Genomic DNA, 19,776 nt, shown 5'->3' on the forward strand with positions numbered 1-19,776 from the left:
AAATACAGTGACTGAAAAAATTCTCAAGAACTTTTATACGCTTCTGGATATGAGCGAACAATGGCTAGAAAGGATTTCAGGAGGATCTAATTAAAGTAAATCCTTGTCCGTTGATATTTGTATGCAAAAAAAAACGAATGATTTATCTCCATGTTTTTTGTTATCCTATTTTTAGACTATACGAATAATCATGGAACGAAAACAACTTCAAAACAATAAAACGATGACAAAATAACTCTCTCATGCAGTTCACAAGTTGACGACAATCACGTTTGGGGAAAAATTAGCCATGAGGAACCGGGTTCATTTTTTTCGTCCACAACTGCAGCCCAGATGTTGATGTTATAACCATTAAAATTCAAAAAATAAAAGATTTCTCGAGACCACGCAGTTTTAAGCTTCACTTAGGTCTGATTTAATTATTCGAGAAGACAAACTGACAAAACACGTTGAAACATAGCTAAATCAAATTCTAAAAAAAAGCAAAAATCAAAAAAAAAAATCCGTAGTCCACATGTGGACTACGTTTTCATTAACGTGTTAATAACTAATCCAAACCAATTTTTTAGGGTCGTTAACAAGCGAATTAAAATCGTGAGATACGAAAATAATAACATATAACAGTTGGACAACTACAGACATTAAATTTGATAAATATTACCTCCTGAATCCTTAATAAATTGTTTTTATACCCATGAGACGGTTATTCCATAGTTAGTTTCATATATACGGGATCATAAAGCGTAACGCGTAGGAAAAAAATTCATTTTCATTTCCATTTAGGTCATAAACAATCGATAATTCCTAACTTAACACTTACGGATAATAATAATAAAATAAATAACCCAGCTCTATGTTACATGTCAATCAAATTCAATTAAACTTTGTTCTATCAATTAGTGACGTGTTATCTTTGTGGTTCTGCTTTTTTTAATATCTTAAAGCTATAAAACCGAGGATACACAAGAAAATCCCATGTAAACGATGGATATGTTGTTCGCGGTGATCATTGATCGATTATCCGTGTATCTGACAACACATAGACGGATGACATGGTTAATAGAGAAGTTTTCGTGGACACAACAACCATGTTAAGTATTTCTGTCCATGAATAATGCTGACGAAATTTGGTCACAATTACGTACTGTTGTTAGAAATTAGAAATAAGTCAGAATTTAACCATAGTCCTAAAAAATGTACTCTAATAGGAACATAAAAAAACTTAGCACTCGAATGATTTATAATGTACTGGTGGAAATCAGTGGCGAGGTAAGTGCTCTTAATGGGGGGGAACATTTTTTTTTTTAGCGGAAGTGTGACAGGAAAATAATGAACACTAAAGTATATAAGATCGGAAAACACTTATTTACTAAGATACTTAGAAGGCCCCTTCTTTACTGGATGTGCGGATCCGAGATCGAAAAACAATCATCAACAAATTGTGAATTTCTCCAAAATCCAAACAAAAACTACATGTGTGACACTACAGAACTGGTGAGTTCTTTCTTTCTAACTAGATAAGATTAAATTTATGGATTCGAAGAAAAACCTCGAAAAGCAGAAAAACGTACTATTTTGATATGAAATAACCAGCGCTACAGGATGGAAATTGATCGACACGATAGGAATGAAAACAGGTTATCGTCGGTCGCTCGTGTAGAGATGGATGATAAATGACACAATGATTTGGAGGAAACATGATGTAAAACTGAAGACGTGTGTTGCATTCATAGATGATAACACTATTTTATAAAAATAAAAAAAAGAGAGCCTGAGAATGTCCCATTGTCCCAATTTCACCAACAAATCTTTCATAAGTGGATTTCATTTTCTCTTAATGTTTCTCTAAAATTCCAACAAAAAACTACTTCATTCGTATCATTATCGATCAAATCCAAGAGATCATCGCTGACGAAACAGGAAAAAAAAACATATATTGATCATGGGATGCAATACTAAGGATTTAAAAAGAATGAACATTTTGAAGATTTTTGAATACATGAACCAGAGAAAAAGTACGATCAAGATCAAGAAGATCCACGGATGCACCTGTATTGTTCAGTTCAGATTCCAGAGAGTGTGAAGAATTAGATGTAAAAAAAAAAGATGAAAATTTGATGGAATATCTTTTACCGGTCATGAGTGGGTCACGAGTGCGAACGAAGCGCAGCGCCTCACTGGTCCTTCCTATATGGACAATCGATCCCGAAAAGTTTTATCTTGATCAAATTCACTACTCTTCTCGCGATTTTTTTTCGCGTTCTTACAATTTTTCCCTAAATTCTCTTTATTTTCGCTCCGTTTTATTCTTGATCTCTTGCTGTGAATCGGATCGTTGACGTTGTATCTATCATTAATGTGTATTTTATTATCCAGATATCGTTATAAATAAATTCGGAACCATTTAATACTTTTTCTGGAATTGTACAATACAGCGCTGAGTTCTGAACCGAAAAATCAGGATGTAAAAAACGTAATCAACTTAGGTAACCGCTCCAAACTCTTTTTCTTTCACCCCATTCCGTGAATTAAAAAAAAAGTTATTTCGAACAAATCAAAAATCGATCAATGAGGTAGCGATTGGGTGGTATTAAAAAAAACGATAAATGTTCCTTTTTTCTTGGAATTAATCTAAAATGTATATGTAGCTAGGCAGAAATCATTTGCAGAAGGTTAATGGCCACGAATCTTTTTTTCGGGAGAGAGAGCTTTCAGATTTTGAGATTTCAAGAGTATTTCAGTGGTAAGTAAGGTTGAAATACCATCAACCTTATTTATGAGTGAAATCCTGAAATGATTAGGAGTCACTGTCGCTATCTTCCTTCATTTGTTAAGGGACAATGTGCTAAATTTTCTAACTTTATTACGTTCGTAAAAACAATGTAAACAGATGTAAATACATGATAAATTTGAAGTGATCCTTTAGCCCCTTAAAGTGAGCAAAGTGGTTGGTCTCTAAGGAATTGACCGGTCCGGAAATGATATGTTCTGATTGATCTATCGATGAAGATCAGTGACGTCTTATGTTCAGCAGTCATTTCAGTTCAGATTTATTTTTCCAGATAGTAACTCCGGGTAAAAAAGAAATCCCTTCGGGAAGCGTGTCCTCGAAATACACTCCTTCGTTTTGTTGTAGTTTTTAATTTACATGGTTACAACCAATCAATACCATTGAGGCGATCTTTGTGAGAAAGAAATGTTCCTCCAGATCCACGTTCTCTCCATCTTATCCAGAAATGTAACAATGTTTACTAGTTTATATTCCAATCTGATGTACCACTAGCCAACGTGAAAAGCTTAGATGATTTCAATGTTTCCAACTAGGGATCAATTGATTTGAATAATTAACAAAAATAACAATATCACAAAAAAATCCGTAATTTACTATAGAATACTATTGTAGGAAGCATTATCAACATTAAAAAGTCTGTGATAAAGACTAAGAAGTCGATGAATTTGGGATTTCTCCATATCCTCATTGATAGATCCAGTGTTACTGCTGATGTAACAGATCTTATAAATTACCGTATACGAAAAACTGTAATTTTTCCCCTCTCACTAATTGTACATCCATAATGGAGGTATGGTAGTGTGTGGTCTATGAATTCATCGCTCAGCACATAACTTCGCCTTACTCTTCACCATGAGTGTTGGATAGGTATCGATTATTTCCTTACATATCCTTTTTTTGCAGAATTTCGCACTCTTCTTACAGAACATTTGAAATTGTTGAATTTCGAAGCATTTTACAGTGTCTCAGCGAATTTTACTAAACAAGATGGACTTGCTCCTCCTGGATGATGCAGACCTCCTTTCCTCTCCTGGTTTTTTTTCATTACTGTTACATTGAGTACACTTTCCGCAAATCATTAGTTCCACATATATTATTATTCAATAAACGACGATCACAATCGAGAAATTTCGTGAAATTAAGTATACTACAGAGGCGTAATCAACGGAAATAAAATTGTGCATGTTAAGTATTGAGCAAACTGACTGCAAGCAAAGCAGAAAATAAAAAATAAAAATAAAATATAAACTCACGAAATGAGTTCACCATGTATCAAAGAAAAGAAGTTGTAAAACGTAGAAACACCTTCAAGAGATTTCTGCGACATAGAGATATAAAATAAAGTTATAGACAAAATTGTAAATCACATTGTAATGAAAATGAACTAGTACATACCCATGTAATGAATTTTCACGAAATGGTGAATGACACAAGTTTGTAAAAATAATAATATCAAAGGGAAACGAGAAAGACAGCTGAGGTCATCGTTAACCTCATTACAGTGTCCAATGTAAGGGAAATATTGACTATTATCATTATTGCTATTATCACGATCTTCAGCAGGATTATGAGTCATTTAAAGCACAATCCAAGAACACAAAAAATATATTTAAAAAAAAAACTTAACTCAGCTAATAGTAAACATTTTATAATTTTCTCATGTTATGAAGCAACAAACTTTTAAAGTGATATATTAAAAGTAGATGAACTACTTCAGTTATAGATATCCGCTGCTCCATCTTAGAAGATTCGATCTTTTCATTTTGTTGAGCTTTTTCGTTGCAGGACCAACCTGTGGCGATGATCCGTCACCTTTTGCGCCATCTTTGCGTTTTCTAAAAGAAAAGACTCGTTATGGTAACGATGTATTCAAGTATTGATTGGTTTGAAACGTAGGGTTAACGTGGGAATTCGAAATATTTGCTACGAAAAAGTATATAAAACGCATGTTTGTTATTGCTACTTCAAGGAAGTAATGAAGAAACAACGGCACATTGGTGCTAAGTGCACATTTTCAGGAATCTCGCAACGCAGCCTTGAAAATTAAAGTAATGCCCATACACAAATTCCCTTGCGCAAAAATGTTTGAAGGTCACCATGTGGTGGTTGCCATGGTTCCGATCGATGAACACAAAACATGGATTAAAAGGAGCGCAAAGTTGATACGGAAGGTCCCTCATTAGAGTTGTTCATGGCTTTTTTTTTTGCTTGAGATTCTAGATTTATGTCTAATATAAAAACTTTCCTGTATAGGTATGCAGTTTCAAGAACTACTTTTCGAATAAGATAAAAGAGGAGAAAATGTAAGTAGGGAAAAGTAATTGAGGAGATCACAGGCAATGAAAGGAGAACCACAAACAGAAGTTAAATAAAAGTCGACCCCAGGCAGCTACAATCTCGGAGCGCTGATTTTTTTCTTTTCCTTTCAAACGTTACTCTGCATCTAGGAAGAATCCTGTAAGAGAATTTTTTGTTCAGACACTTCGGTTTTTGGTGAAAATTTGGATTCTTATTCCATTCTTTCATGCAGACACGAAAAAAAAAAACAACTTTTGAGATGTTGGAGAGAACCTGTAAAAATCAAAACTAATCTTCATTAACTTGCCGTAATAAAAGGTTCAGCATAGGAGACGAAGGATCTGGTGCTACTGCATAGTACGGATTACATTTATCCGGAAGTTGAAATTCGCCTGAAAATTCGTATAATTTGATTAGCGATTGAGCGAAAAACAAGCCAATATATTTTAGAAATGTCACAACAACGAGAGAAAAAAAAACAGTTAACCAACGAAAATCTTAGAACAAATATAAGCACCTCCATTTGGAAGCAATTGCACAAGGCAGTATTCATCTTCTTGGCTCTCTATAAGGTGTTTCTCTAGTGCTCTGGTTATTAATTCGTTCATACGATCACCGTTTTTTACCTAAAGAAGGACAAACATACAAATTTAATAAAGAAAAGGAACTAATATAAGGGATAGGAAAAAAAATAACTGACTTTAATGCACTTGTAATTCGCACAACCTACAGATGATTGACATTCATCATCGAGCCCTACTCGAGCTAGATGAAAAGATCCACTATCTGCTTGAGGTCCAGAGGACTGGTATGAGGATGATGAGCAGGTGGATGCCTGAAAATTTAGTCTATGAGACGAACGATTCTAATATATTAATAGTAAACCTTAACTGACATCACTCTGATGCAATCCTCGTTTGATATGATCTGGCACGGAAGCACTGCAGCTAGGTGTGTCAAAACAGTCCATACGTGAATGTTCAGAACACACTCTCTGAAAAACAGAAAACAACTACCATGCGTGGATCATCGAAATTTCGGATCTTTTTGATGGCATCACAATAAAAACGATGACGATAAAAAGTCGTAACTTCAACAAAAAGAAAAAACGCTTCTACAGATTCGTTCTCTCACCGAACACTCCGGAATAGTTGCGGAAATAGAGGCTTCCAGTTCCTGCGTTGAGTCACCACTGTACGCTCTTTTGTGAGGAAACACATCAAGAGGTGAGAATTCGCATCCTAAATACGACACGTCCAATTTTTCCTAAACAAGCACCACAACTTTATTGCATCATCAACAACTTCCGAGGGGTTTTTTTTTATAAAGGAAAGTCTAATAGATTTCTGAAAGGGAACTCATCACTATGAATGCAACGGACAGAAGTTGTTGTAAGAGAAAACATAGGAACTGCAGGAAGAAAATACGATATCAGAAGATATTTTACAACTGAAGAATGAAACAAAAGAGGAAATCATAAGGAGGGAATTTGAAAGCAATCTGATGTTTCTTGCAAAACTACGTAAATACTAGGAAACCAAGAGTGATGAATATTCTATTGTAAGGATATCCGAAGAGGAAAAGGAGACAAAATATACATACAATGTTCGGAAAAATATTTGGTGGTGGTTGATCAGGAAAAGGGAACTATTAACAAGGTCAGAACAACATTTATGTGTATTGTTCACCGGCAAAAAGGAAGTCCTCATTCAATAGCACCAGTGTCTCTTCAACTGAATGACGTTGAGTAATTTTTATTTTGGAAGTTAGAGGCGTGCGGACTTGTAGGAACCGCTACGCACGTCAAAATGACTTCACATTTCTGCGAGGAACTCAATAATGCCGGAATATGCTTTAAAAAACAACGGACCGATACGTTGCTGATAAAATGTAGACCTTCCACCTTTGTAGGACACTGAGCTTGCAGGCGTTGACGGTGCTGTAAATGATTGAACACCTGGCGCTGTCCGAGACATCGTCCGTGAAAGCGACACCTGTATTTAACAAGTTTTAAAACGTTCTAGCAGGTAAATGAAAATATGTTGCATATCCTTACGGGTCCAGGAGGTCCTCCATCAACACGACCGTCGATCCATTCTTCATAATTGGTGCAACTGTCACTCGAGAGTCGGACAGCCATCGGGGATATAGCGGCTAAGGTAGATTCGACGACTGGATCGGCATAGCTGGATTGAGAATGCGAATGAGAGTGCGAATGCGAATGCGAAACATTCGCATTCCCATCTTCACTAAGTTTCGACGAATTGAATAGACGAGCGAGTGTGTTGCTGAAAGCACACATTTTATGTAGCATTAAAGAAAGGAATAAACAATGTTTAGAGCGGGCATGGATTTCACACTGAGACAAAACGCGATCGTGACAGAATGTGTTGCAGGTCGACCTTGGAAGGTCGTCAATGTTGTTTTTTTAAAAGCAATGCTCATCCAATTGATCGTCACCGAAACTGAGCACTGAAATGCGCTCAAGGACGTCGCGCCTACTCGTGACAGCATCATCTCGCGCCAACAACCTTTGTGAATATTTTTTCGATCTTACCTACATCAGAAAACATAAACATAATAAGGTAATGGATTTGAACTGCTTCAACAACGTGTGAATAAAGGTCCCACTAAAACTTCGACACTTCGATATGAAGTATGGATATCAGAAAATGGACCTGGATTATGGGACATTTGAGGAACCTACGATGTTTTAATAATATGTGCACATCATATTTCGATTAAAAAAATCACCGCTCATCCGCTGAATAAATAAGTCACGACAAATGTGATACTACAATCAACTTGGGTCTACCCGGAGCATAATCGATGAGTGTTGGAATTCGTATCTGAGGGAGTCAAGAACGAAGAATCATCAGTTAAATTCTTCAAAAGGATTTGTCAACCACAAAGGTCACACAAACAAAATCAACATTCCAAAACAACGCCATATAATCTTTGGTGAGATGTCGTTAAGGTCAATCGTCTTCGTCTTTATATCTAGGGACTGCAATGAATTGAAGTATTACAATAACAGCTAACACACCTTTTTGCCAATACATTGGAGTTTCCATTGGATTGTGATGTGTTGTGACGCGAATTAAGATCGGGCGTTGAAACTACCGTTGGCTGTTCGACTTCCAAAGAACGATTGAAACTGCAAGAATGAAAAGACTCAAAAAGCGTTCCTCTACAGCTCCTTTGAGCACTCAACAAAGGAAACACTCACCACTCCTTCTCGGATAAGCACGGTAAAAAGTGAAACCATGCACAGAACACGCGATCCATGGGTATGTGATAAGCACGAGCAGCTGACTGGAAAAGTCGAAGCTTTGCCAGCACTTCAAATTCCTTACGACGTTTCTCGAAGTTGATCAATCCATCTGAGAAAAAAAAAGATCACTTTAGAACTATCTAGTCTTCACAACAACAAATAGAAATATAAATTAAGTTATTCTATTCGAAATCAGAGGAAAGAAGACAAATCACATCATTCATGACGCATTCAATAACAGTCATGAACAAAGATGCGATAGTCGGTGCTCTGACCCCCTTCATTTTTGCACGGTTGGCTAAAGGACCCCGTTCACTTGAGCTGCACCCCATGAGCTAAACCCCCTTCACCTGAGGAGGGTCCGGCTTCTCCCTATCGCACCTATGGTCATGAACAAATTATATTCATCAAAAAGAGGATATCAAGGCTCGTTACTACAGTTGCTCAAGTAGAAATAGGAATTTATACGTATGGGCCGCAAGAATAGAACAAAGACAAATGGATGTGTTTGAAATGAAACTCCACAAATGTAAGCTTCAGAACTTCAAAACTGCGACAGCCCAGCAGACATCAAACCAATGGAAACCACGAAAAATCACTGTTGATATCGAATCAAAAAATTCAAAAGAAAAATCTCGCTCTTTTTTTTTCTATTAGATGAAGATAAAAGAGTAAACATTGTGGAAATGTTTACCAAGTCGAATTATCCAGTGGTATACAAGATTTACAACAACAAAAAAAAAACAGTACCTTCAGTAAAATCCTGAGTGCATTGATCTATCATTGTTAAATCCGTAAGGAACGAGCCCAAATACGGCACCGTGCCCTGACATTCCGCTAAATTTACATCACTCTTTGTTCGCCGACAGTTCTGAACGAGTTGGGGACGTCTGAGTGGTGAACTTTTGGCTGTTCCTTCCTATAAAAATATCGAAAGTAACGTCTTCGATCAGACAAAACTAAAGAGAAACAAGGAGTGCAATATCAAAAAAGAACGAAATTGCAAAGAGAAAAACACGTCGTCAACCTCCTCGGACCCAACCATCTTCTATGTTTTCTACAATAGCCATTTCCAACCTGCTCCAGTATTCGTCGAGCGTTCCGTTCGTCACCCTCCTCGTCCATGTCGTAAATTGCTGACAGATCGCGGAACTGCGCCATAGATCGACTGAAGAAGTACATTGCCGGATACTAAGCCAAAGCTCCATTTTGAAAGAATCTGGCTTGTAACATTCCACGTCACAGCAAGCATCTGAGCTCTAAGAATTTACACAACCTACGGAGTTTGTGCGAAAAGAATCTTTGTCAGAACTCGATATATGTGTACCTCGGAACAAGGGCCCACACAGATTTCAAGCGATGCACTGGTTCAGACTGAAGGCTCGACAAGACCGCTTTCAACGACGAGAAGTTCTTCAGAGCTCGGAGTTCCTTAAAACCTCAAGAGCATAACTAAACATAGCTCGCTTCATCTCGACACAAGATGTTCCATTATGCTAATTCTAGTCATTTCCAGAAGCAATACGCTCCAATATCTAACCTAATCAAAATAAAACAGATAGTAACAAAATTTCTAAGCAGCTCTTTCGAATATGAAGAGTGAACGAAAGTGCAGAGGTGGCAAAAAAAAGATAGCATGTAAATATCTTAAACTTTTTATTTCTGTCGAATAACTTTAGACGTAAACTAGAATCAATCATATAAATCAACTAACTCTCGCAATATCGATCCATTTGGCGATTATCTTGGCCCGAAAATCAGGTCGACAGTCTGGCAGAACGATACTCGTCATGACCCGTTGTGAGACTGCATTGAACTGAGAAAAACAATCTCTTTTTTAAGTGCACTTTAATGTCTCACAATAAAGACAGCATCGAGTGATACTGACATCCTTCTGGTACTCTTTGCGATAAAAAAAAAGCTAGTTCTCATCCTTTACACATCACAATTACCCCTATTCGCGCATAAGAAATCAATTCCTATCAATTTTATCAAATATAATAAATTACGATAAATGACAGAGATGGATAGAAGTACAGTACCTGATCAATGGTTGCTTTCACTGTGTACACCTTTTCATTTGGTAACCTATGCCTTTTTGACCATACACATCCTTGACATTGATGGATGATGAGTTCACGGAAGAGTTCCTAAGTACAGATGAATGTGCTGAAATATCTGTCGCGTACAAAATGGATACGTCATTATCCACTCTTTGAAAAGATGTTGAAAAACAGATACCGCATCCCAAAATGTTAATTGCTCTGCAATCTGGACACAATTTTCGCTCCCCACGTCGAACATCTTCACTCTGCAGGAGAATTATATTTATTGAAAGATAGACCCATTGTAGAATTGTTCTTTCGGCGATTATAAAAAAAAACCGGCCGAACACCAACCTCTCCTGCGGATTTTTCGAATATTCAGAAGCATCGTAACCAAAAGCATAAGCAAGCTGATCTAGGGATGGAAGAGCGGCTGAAATTGGCCTAGAAATTCCAAAATAACAAGAATTCCGGGAAAATTGGTACCTATCATGCCGCCTTCTTCCTGAACATGCTTGAAGCGTTCCAGTAGCTTTCTTGACTTAGCTCGTAAGTCGGATAACTTGCTGCGTTGCCCAAAATCCAGTATGTTCGTAAGCATAGAGAAATCGCATTCGGGATCGTAAAAATCCTCCGGATACATGTCCAACCAGCAGATCAATATTGATCGGATAGAACTACAAACTGTTTTCTATAGAAATTTAGCATAAAGAAACAACATGAAAAAGAAAAGACAAGGAATAAGAAAACTAACTTTTGTATAACAAGAGCGGATGTACTCGAGTTCACCTCATTTTCAAGTGACTCATAGCGACGAAGTAATCTAAAAAGGGATGTTATTTGCGTAAATAAGGAGGCAAGGTAAGGGTGAGGTAAGGTGATAACGAGTCAAAGGAACTGCTACATGAGTACTGGGTTCAGAAAGAAAACAACCAAACAATCAACAACTCCTAATCGTCATCATCCCAAAAAGAAGGGATTTGAGGTAGAAAACAAAGGAAGTAATACAGAATAGGACACTGGGCAAAAAATAAATAAATTGAATATACCTATCTAGCACATTCATAGGTTCCGCAAATGCTCTATATGTGGCAAAAAATACGTTGAAATGTCGAGAATCCATTGTGCCATCTGCACCCACGAGGCATTCCTGGTTGAAAAGAACATCTTTGCATGTACAAAAAATGAAAGCACTTGATGAAAGAGGAAGAAAAACATTTTTAAAGAAAAAAGTAGGTAGCAAATGGCTCGCACTATGACGAGAAATCTTTAGCTGATCCTAAACAAACGTGAGAAACCACAAGTAAACGAAAGAACTGCATAAGGATTGATCCATCATTCACTGATATCCGACACTTCGTGATTTATAAACCACCGAAGCCACCAATCACCACAAATAACTTTTTTCATCGTTAGTACACCTTAGAAACTCTCAAAACCAGAAAATTTTTTTCAAATTAGCAAAAAACATCTTTGAGATTATTCCACGAAAGAGATATTACTAAAGAAAATATGCAAGTTGTATAAACTGAGGTAACATTCAACACACCACAAGCTTTTCCATGGTACCGGCTTTTATCACACGCTCCTTCACACTTTCCCATTGGAGATGATCTGATCCTGGGCACGGACATTGAAGTTGAGGACGGTCCGGATCGATGGCACGGTACCTCTGCAAATATTTGGCGATAAACTCGGAAATATGGCGGGTAAAATGTTGAGAGGGAAGGGGTACTCAGTGGCGCTCTTATTTCTGGAAGTGAATAACTAAATCAGTCAGTCAGGGCCCTAAGACTTAAGCATAAGCCTTAGAGGATCAATGACAAGTAAGCTAAAGTTACTAAGTGGAAAAAGTAAGATAAAACGTCCAGAAATAATAGCAATGAGTGTCCCCCCCCCCCCCCCTGCCCAACTACATTTTTCCCAATATATGTCTCCTCATATTCAATAATTAAACAGAAGACTAACCGGTACACCGTCGTAACCTGGAGGAGGAACATATCTGACCTTTTTCAGATAAACGGCGTACACTGCGTCCTATAAGAGGATATCAGTTAGGAAAAAGAAGAAGGAACTATCCTCATAAAAATAATCATTGTGTTCAAAGCAGTATTTACATTTGGTACTGCAAGAGAATCAGCTGAGTAAATCGAATCAGATTCTTTCACATATGGGAGCATCAAAAACCACTTTGGAAAAAATAACGCTTTGTAAACAAAGCAAAACAATGAATTCGTTTGAGGATGAGGAAGAATCCGTTTTATTTACGATGCTGATAATACAGAAATTATTAAAGACGGAGTACAGCGGAGGTGAACATTAAAAACAACGCGTAAGAAAATCACCAAAGAAAGATAATAGGATGACGGAAAGGAGAAAGATAACAAGGGATTATTATAGGATAGCTAAAAAGTACATAAACACCTTCAGTTGAGGCCAAGAATTTAACAGTTTCGTTGTTAGCGGAAATCGAAATCCTAGCGCCTAACAATTAAGCCTGTGATGTGGCGGATATAAAACCAACAAAAGTTTTTTATCCTCGCGAAAGCCAAGGTAGAGCATTGTAAATCTTTAAAATTTCTTAAGGATCGCACACTACAGCGAGCAAAAAAATGGAAAAAAAAACGAAAAAATGTATGGACGGTTGTGCAACAGCAGTGCCTCCACATCCGAAATAAAGGAAACAGTTGCGACAAAAAAAAGTATCTGGAAAGATCTAGGCCGATAATCACTTCTATTCTAAGCTTGGCACTTTCTTACAAATTTTGGAAAAAAAACACCAGAATTCCCTGATAAATTTCATTGCTGCTGCAGAGTCCCAATACTTTCAAAGGCGAAAATTTTAGAAGACGAGTCTTTTTTTGTGAAATTGAATGTATCTTTTTCTGGAACGGCCCAGCAATTTAGGAGAGTAATGGGGATCACTCAATGAGTTACCTTGTATAATCATCGTCAATCAATATCGGTATCAGTTCGTCATTCACAATTGTAAACAATAACCGTGGATGTAAATTAACCTTGAGCCTCGAATTACACTGCGCCACTTTATCGAATATATTAATAGTAAGTGAGTATAGAACAAAAAAAAAAGACGTGAGTTAGATGTCTGCATTTGCAGAGTGTGATAAATGTACCGAAACGGGGAAAGGACAAACAGAGCGAGTCAACAAAACTACTATACGCAGTGAATTTTAAGTGAATTGACTGAAAAAACCACAAATATTGGTAAGAGGAAGAAAAAATAAAAGTAATAAATGACAATACCGCGTGTTTTTCGTCACCCCAGTACTTGACCATTGCCATCGTGATGCTGTGGTCGATCCGACGGTGTGAACCAGTAATACCGAATTGTTCGCAGACACAGTACTTTCATCTATCAAGCAATGGATCCTGAGCAGCAAAAAAAAAACGTAGCGAACAGTTGTTGCATCGGATTTCATCCGCAAAAGTGAAGCTAACTCTTTTAAGGATTAAGATATTATTGAAATAAACATGAATACTTACACTACGATCTCATCCAGGAATGAGTGATATTCATAGCAAAATGCAGTGCGCAGCAGCGCAATTGTGTCGAGATGACCCGTCCGTTGAGGGATGGGGGTGCGAGCGGACCGAACGAACGACAGCAATATCGATTGATTCCAGACAGCGCACCGCCGCCTCACTGACACATTAAATCGGGTTATGCACACAAGTTCGCTTGAAAATCCCTGAAAATATATTCGATTCTATTTTGTACCACGTTGGAATGTAGGGGTATATTTAAAAATATTTCGCAATAACAACCATCTTAAAATTTAATTTCTATATCCATTTTTGCGATATTTTCCAGCTATTGTGCTCTTTTCTTGCTATCAACATCCATTCGGACCTCAACACCAGTATACAAATATCTGATCGCCTCCTTAGGATTGGTTTTGGGAGAAAAAAATTACTTTCACGCAGAATTGCCTGCTAGAGACCGCTGTTGGTCCTGTGACGATTATTGCAAGCACATAGTTTCCCCTAATGGGACAAATTTTCGTGATAAGACCCGGGGAATTATGTTGAGGTGCCAAGGATGTACGAGGGAAGCGCGACTTGTTACACGTGTATTCGCGGCTACTCAGATACCGTGGACGTTGTGGGACCCCTCATTCCTGGTGGATGCCTTTTCAAATCTATATAAGTCCTATCGGGAAGATTCGGAAAAGTTTTACAGTAATAAACAGTGGTGAAAAGAGACAGAATTCCTTGATTTTATGAAAGTCAGGATTTTCAGTTCTTAGTTCATCGTAGACATGTGATGCCTGGGTCCTCGTGTTCATGCATCTGGTTTTTTTTTTAATATTTCGGGATTATGGTGTCCATGACTATAGGAATACGCTTTTCTGACGTGTAAAACATCGTGATATGACTCAAGACTCTTTTCAAAGGATCGCGTGAGTCACAATAAACATGAATCACGGACTATTCCGTACGTTTACTAAGTCGTGAACAAAGTAATAACTATTTCAACTTACTATTACGGAAGTAACGGATCAATAATAAAAATAACGGAACAAACATGCCAAAAAATCACAATAAATGGAACAAATCGGGCTATGGAAAATACATGTAGAAAAAACAAAAAATAAAAATCAATTCAAATCATATTTAAAAGAATCGAATCAAAATTCAAAAAAAGCATGTTCCCAGAAATCTCGTTTAACTCCTTTTAGAAAGCTATAGTTGCTGAATATCAGGCGATCTATTGAAAAATAAAAACTTCAGTCTTAGAAGATATGGTCCACTCGAATGTGTTACTAAAAGGACACACTGAGCCATTGGGAAATTGAAGTAGTTCAAAAAAAAAACTTTATAAAAACATTCCTTCTGGCGTTATATACACAAATGTCGCGGAGAAGTTTTTTTTTTTCGCACTTTGTTTACATAGGAGAAACTTTGGCATCCTTAAAGGACAACTATGCTTTTAGAGAAGAGGATAAAATAGTCAGAAGGAACTTTTGCATCCAAAAAACGAGTAAAATACCTACTAAATCACCTAGCACACCAAAATCCAGAATTAAATATGGTTACTCTTCGAAAATTCTATATTTAAATGATTTTTTGTAAATTTTTGTAGCGATAACTGATCACCAGAAACTGATCAAATACAGGTTTATAGTTGACGGAGAAAATCGCCTGGGATTCGAAGGATTTTCAATTCTAATAGCTCCATCGGTTCTCTTTTTCCCTCACTCCTTATTCTCCCTTCTTCATCAATTTTTTAATTCTGTTATATTTTGAAGCCCTTGAGGCAAACATGCCGGCTACTCAGATATTCTTGTCATATGTTCTCGTTTATGGATTTAAATGATATTCTGTCGGAGATTCTAGCTTACGTCATGATCGCCGTGAAGAAAAAAGCATAGTCGGAGCTGTGTAATGGTGACACATTTCGAGTCGGCATGAATCGCCTGATATCGCCATCCGTGATATCCACAACAATCCAGAAATAACACAAAAGCTACAGTGTCATTCAGCAATAAGAATTCAATTCTTGATCCAACTTCTTTCCCGGTACGAATTCGTGGAATAACTATACTCAAATGATCCGATACCGCAATCCACGTGCTCCTTGTATTCTACGCCACTGTCGACACTACTAATCTGATTCGATTAAAAAAAAAAGTGTAAATAATCTTTTACCGTATGCTCTACAAGTTCGAATATAAAAATCTAACAAATAGTATATCTTCTATGAAAGACCAGACATTAGTTCTGTAGAGTTTTCTGATTTTTTTCTTTAGAAATTTTATGTTCGCATAAAAGTTTGGGGAGGACTAGAGATGAGCTTTTTTCAGCGAAATTACTGTAATGTTCACTACTCATTACTAGAAATTTTCACAAAATCGAGCTGCACCCATCGTAGATCAGAATTCTGAAAGAAAAGTGAACAATTATCCGTAAGCGACCTCTAATCTGTGCTAAGAAAAAAGGAAGTCCCGAAATTTTACGATTATAATTTCCTTCCGAGGGTTTCAACAATTTTGTAGATCAACCACGGAAGAAACGGAATTTTTACTATCCTCTAAAAAAATTAAGTATCGTTTAAACAAATTACAGCTCTTCAGTCATACAATAATAATATATTTTACAACGATTGTAAAACTAATCAAAGGATCTATGGTGATCCATGGTAAATAGCTTTGGACGTCCCCATATCGCCGGCATACGCCATTAAGACGGCTAAATGTACTGCTTCTCCTAGAAACCAGTCATTTACCCAGTTATTTATCAGTCGCTTACTTTCTGGATTAGCTAACGACCACTGCATACTTGTGGTTTCGATTATCCTTTGTAAATATTAATTTGTTAGAATACTCGCAGAAATTTCAATTGGTAATGTTACAAAAAGTTGCTATTAACTATCAATTAAAGTCTGGATAAATGATTCATGTCCTTCTTATCCTGGATACGAACATATGGCATCTTCCACAATCTTCCGTGTGTTCATCAACATATGTTCATTGATCCGATTCGTTGCCGGCCCTATTCACTATTGTGACAAGCACAGTTTAGTATGTTTTTCTTAAATCCTTTATCTGTAAGGGATACTGTAGCTCTACAATTTCAACTAATATATTCACATTTTGTGCTGGAAAGAAATTTATTACGGTCAGCAAGATATAAGTACTGGGAAAACAACTACGAATCCAACTTCTTTTTGTTTCAACGAAAAAAAAATTCGCACAAAAAAAAATTTTTTTTCATGTTCTGGATACTAGTTCATTTACTGTTTGGCGTCAGTGTAATTGTTGTTTGCGTTTTTTTTTCAGGAGAGATAGGGGTTATTTTGACGAGTATCTAATTACAAATTATAAAAAACTATTAAATAAAAGAGTATTACATGGATCCATGAAATACTCCCCAAAATTTCAAATATCGACAATAATGGCTTCTCACACACACTTCTCTTAGTATTTGTTGTATACATTTTGTACGTATTCGGAATGTTTCGGAATTCAATATAAACACAAAGGCTCAAAGACGGATCTTTTCAGGAATTAGTGGAATGCGATTTTTCTCTTTAAAAAAATAGATTCCAGATAAGAGGAAAATAAATCGAATAAATGTGTGAATATGCGTTGTGCATAGGTAATTCATAGTCAGGAAGATATCACTGGTATAGAGGCAGTTGTTCGGATAATGTTGTAATATCGCTTCACATCACAGTGTTTTGTCGTTTCTTTCTTCCTTATGGCTTATTTTTCTTCTAAAAGTCACCTCGTTTCCGACACAGTTTTCAATGTTGTCAATCTCAATTGTTAGGATTGTGAAGACGTTCTCACCTTTCTGTCTCTTTTTTTCTCTTTCACACTATATCCACTAATTTTCTGTGTAATTCCTGAAACATTCAATAGCTAGAAGTATCTAGTTTACGTGAATATTCATCAGTTCCACATGATTGATGGTCCCGGAATCTCACTTGACGTTGCTAGACCTTGCTGTTCCACAAACGGATCCATTTTTCCTAAATATGCGAACCATTTTTTGTTACTACTCGGCAGTATACCCTTAAATTGGGATTTTGGAATTAATGTTGGGACTTGTTCAGGAAAATATACGATTAAGGGGGAAGATCACGAATATGCTAGTAATTCGCCTTAATTGCCTTGGAAAAATGACGTAGATGATCAAATTTCCCTACGAAGCACCTAGCAGCGTGTCAGGTATGCGAACGTGGGCAAACATCTCACGTCAAACGAGAGAGACATCGTCACCGATTTTCCGTTTGCTCGCAGACGCGGTTCGTGTGCTTGCGCTCGCATACGTGACAAGTTGTTAGGTGCCTCGTAGAGGAATTCAAGCAACATGACCGTTTCTCACGCCGTTCTTCGGGGAACTAAAACGAATTCTGCGTGATAGAGCTTGTGCTCGCGATCTAAACTCATAGCATTTACTTTTTTTAAATAAATAAATAAATAAATAAATTTCCTGGATCGATCCCAGCATTGTCAACTTCGTGGAATACTGCCTTTGAAGCTAACAAAAGAACTGTGCGATATCACCAGCAGAAGGTATTGACGTATTTATTATGTATCGAGTCAGTGCTTCTATCCTCTCAGACAAATCTGGTACCAACTCATCTAGTTCTCAGAGATAAAGTGCTTGAATGACCCCAGGGGATTTTCGAACCATCAACCGTTCAGTCACAGTCGAACCTCTTACTGACAGCGCTACACCTGCTCAATCAGAATTTTCGTTTTAACAAAAAATAAGTACAAATACTCGAGCCTTACTAGTAATCACCAGGAACAAAAAGAAAATGAGTGTGAGGGTCTCAGTAAGGAAATCTATTTTTGTTTCAAGTTGTCTAAAGTCCATGAAAGTTCAATATTTTAGATCGACCGTTTCGTAAAATTTATCAGCAGTAAAATATTGAAATATTTCAAAAGATTACTCTGATTTCCACGTGAAATTTTGTACACGAAAGTGGTAATCCAACAAAAATATCACTTCAGCAAATTTTAAGAAACTAACAAATGTAATAAACAGCTCACAGTAGTAAGAATATTGGATAGTACTCCAATCCTGAAAGTCCTGATTCCTAAGTTTGGAACTGGTGAACGCTGCAATGATCCATGCAATTCTAAACATCCTGGGTTCGAATCTAGGATGTTCAAATACGAAAACTGATTTCTTTTATTCATTATCACCTCTTCTTCATAAATGAATTGTAATACAGTAAACAAAACAGTAATTCCATACAAAACATTTCAGGCTATGAATACATAACATATCGATCGGGGACCTACGAAAAGGAGATGAATTGGGACACAGAACCAAAACCGAGTATGTTTTTTTTTTCCTCTCAAGAAAAACTCAAGGAAAAGTAGGAAACCATAATTAATTATATGAAGCATGTTTTTTGTAACAACTAAAAGAATTCCAGATTTAATCTCAACGAATCCTTCTCAAGGAAGAGCTTCAAATTTACGAATTTCAGCCTCCGGTCGTATATTTCGATCATTTGGTCAAGATTTGGAATCGGTAGTGTTTGCTGTGGTGGCGTTTCTTTCTGGAGGTGTTGTTCTATTTATAGGATGTTTTATTGTAACAAAATGCTTCCAATTCTACAAGGAAAGAGTGCGAAGGTTTGAACTTTTCACATATCTTTATGAAATAATGAAAAAGAAAATGACAAATAGACGCTTGAAATAGAATATTAAGTAGAAAAGTGGTATTTTTCCTAGTGCTTTACATAGTCTGGGATTATCGCCAATTTCAGGAAGCGACGACGTGCAATGGGAGTTGACGACGATGAACTTAACGATGCGGTATTAAGTGGCGCATTCGATACGGAAGTTTGTGAAGAGGAAGAGAGTAGACTCGTTAGTATTTAA

General features: G+C 36.9%; 3 protein-coding genes across 6 annotated transcripts; 1 reads left to right on the forward strand and 2 right to left on the reverse strand.

Annotated features, from left to right (window-relative positions):
* Nucleotides 1-4,508: 4,508 nt before the first annotated feature.
* Nucleotides 4,509-14,197, reverse strand: RB195_021292 (uncharacterized protein; the record flags this gene model as incomplete). Of its 3 annotated transcripts, none has more annotated exons than XM_013448368.2 (26): nt 4,509-4,626; nt 5,397-5,481; nt 5,607-5,715; nt 5,790-5,924; nt 5,985-6,083; nt 6,224-6,330; nt 6,993-7,083; nt 7,146-7,377; nt 8,136-8,246; nt 8,319-8,472; nt 9,114-9,282; nt 9,441-9,531; nt 9,691-9,794; nt 10,078-10,179; nt 10,406-10,513; nt 10,605-10,674; nt 10,763-10,841; nt 10,895-11,085; nt 11,163-11,231; nt 11,458-11,558; nt 11,958-12,080; nt 12,377-12,445; nt 13,673-13,696; nt 13,753-13,798; nt 13,913-14,118; nt 14,195-14,197. In XM_013448368.2, the coding sequence occupies 26 exons, from the start codon at nt 14,195-14,197 to the stop codon at nt 4,509-4,511; spliced, it is 2,796 nt and encodes a 931-aa protein (XP_013303822.2). The 3 variants fall into 3 exon arrangements, with proteins under 3 accessions (XP_013303822.2, XP_064063831.1, XP_064063832.1); XM_064207951.1 differs by having other exon boundaries at nt 6,960-7,083; XM_064207950.1 differs by lacking the exons at nt 13,753-13,798; nt 13,913-14,118; nt 14,195-14,197 and having other exon boundaries at nt 6,960-7,083; nt 13,673-13,711.
* Nucleotides 14,198-17,627: 3,430 nt separating this feature from the next.
* On the reverse strand, nt 17,628-18,246 carry RB195_021293 (uncharacterized protein; the record flags this gene model as incomplete). The annotated part of the gene is made up of 4 exons (XM_064207952.1): nt 17,628-17,645; nt 17,722-17,777; nt 17,859-17,946; nt 18,154-18,246. The coding sequence occupies 4 exons, from the start codon at nt 18,244-18,246 to the stop codon at nt 17,628-17,630; spliced, it is 255 nt and encodes an 84-aa protein (XP_064063833.1).
* Nucleotides 18,105-19,776, forward strand: RB195_021294 (uncharacterized protein; the record flags this gene model as incomplete). 2 transcript variants are annotated; one of them, XM_064207953.1, is made up of 4 exons in its annotated part: nt 18,105-18,213; nt 19,154-19,225; nt 19,380-19,527; nt 19,662-19,776. In XM_064207953.1, 4 exons carry the CDS (start codon nt 18,105-18,107, stop codon nt 19,774-19,776), a joined length of 444 nt encoding a protein of 147 aa, XP_064063834.1. The 2 variants fall into 2 exon arrangements, with proteins under 2 accessions (XP_064063834.1, XP_013303821.2); XM_013448367.2 differs by lacking the exon at nt 18,105-18,213 and having other exon boundaries at nt 19,198-19,225.

This window comes from Necator americanus, chromosome X, assembly GCF_031761385.1.
Source record: "Necator americanus strain Aroian chromosome X, whole genome shotgun sequence".
In the NCBI taxonomy this organism is placed as follows: Eukaryota; Metazoa; Nematoda; class Chromadorea; order Rhabditida; family Ancylostomatidae; genus Necator; species Necator americanus.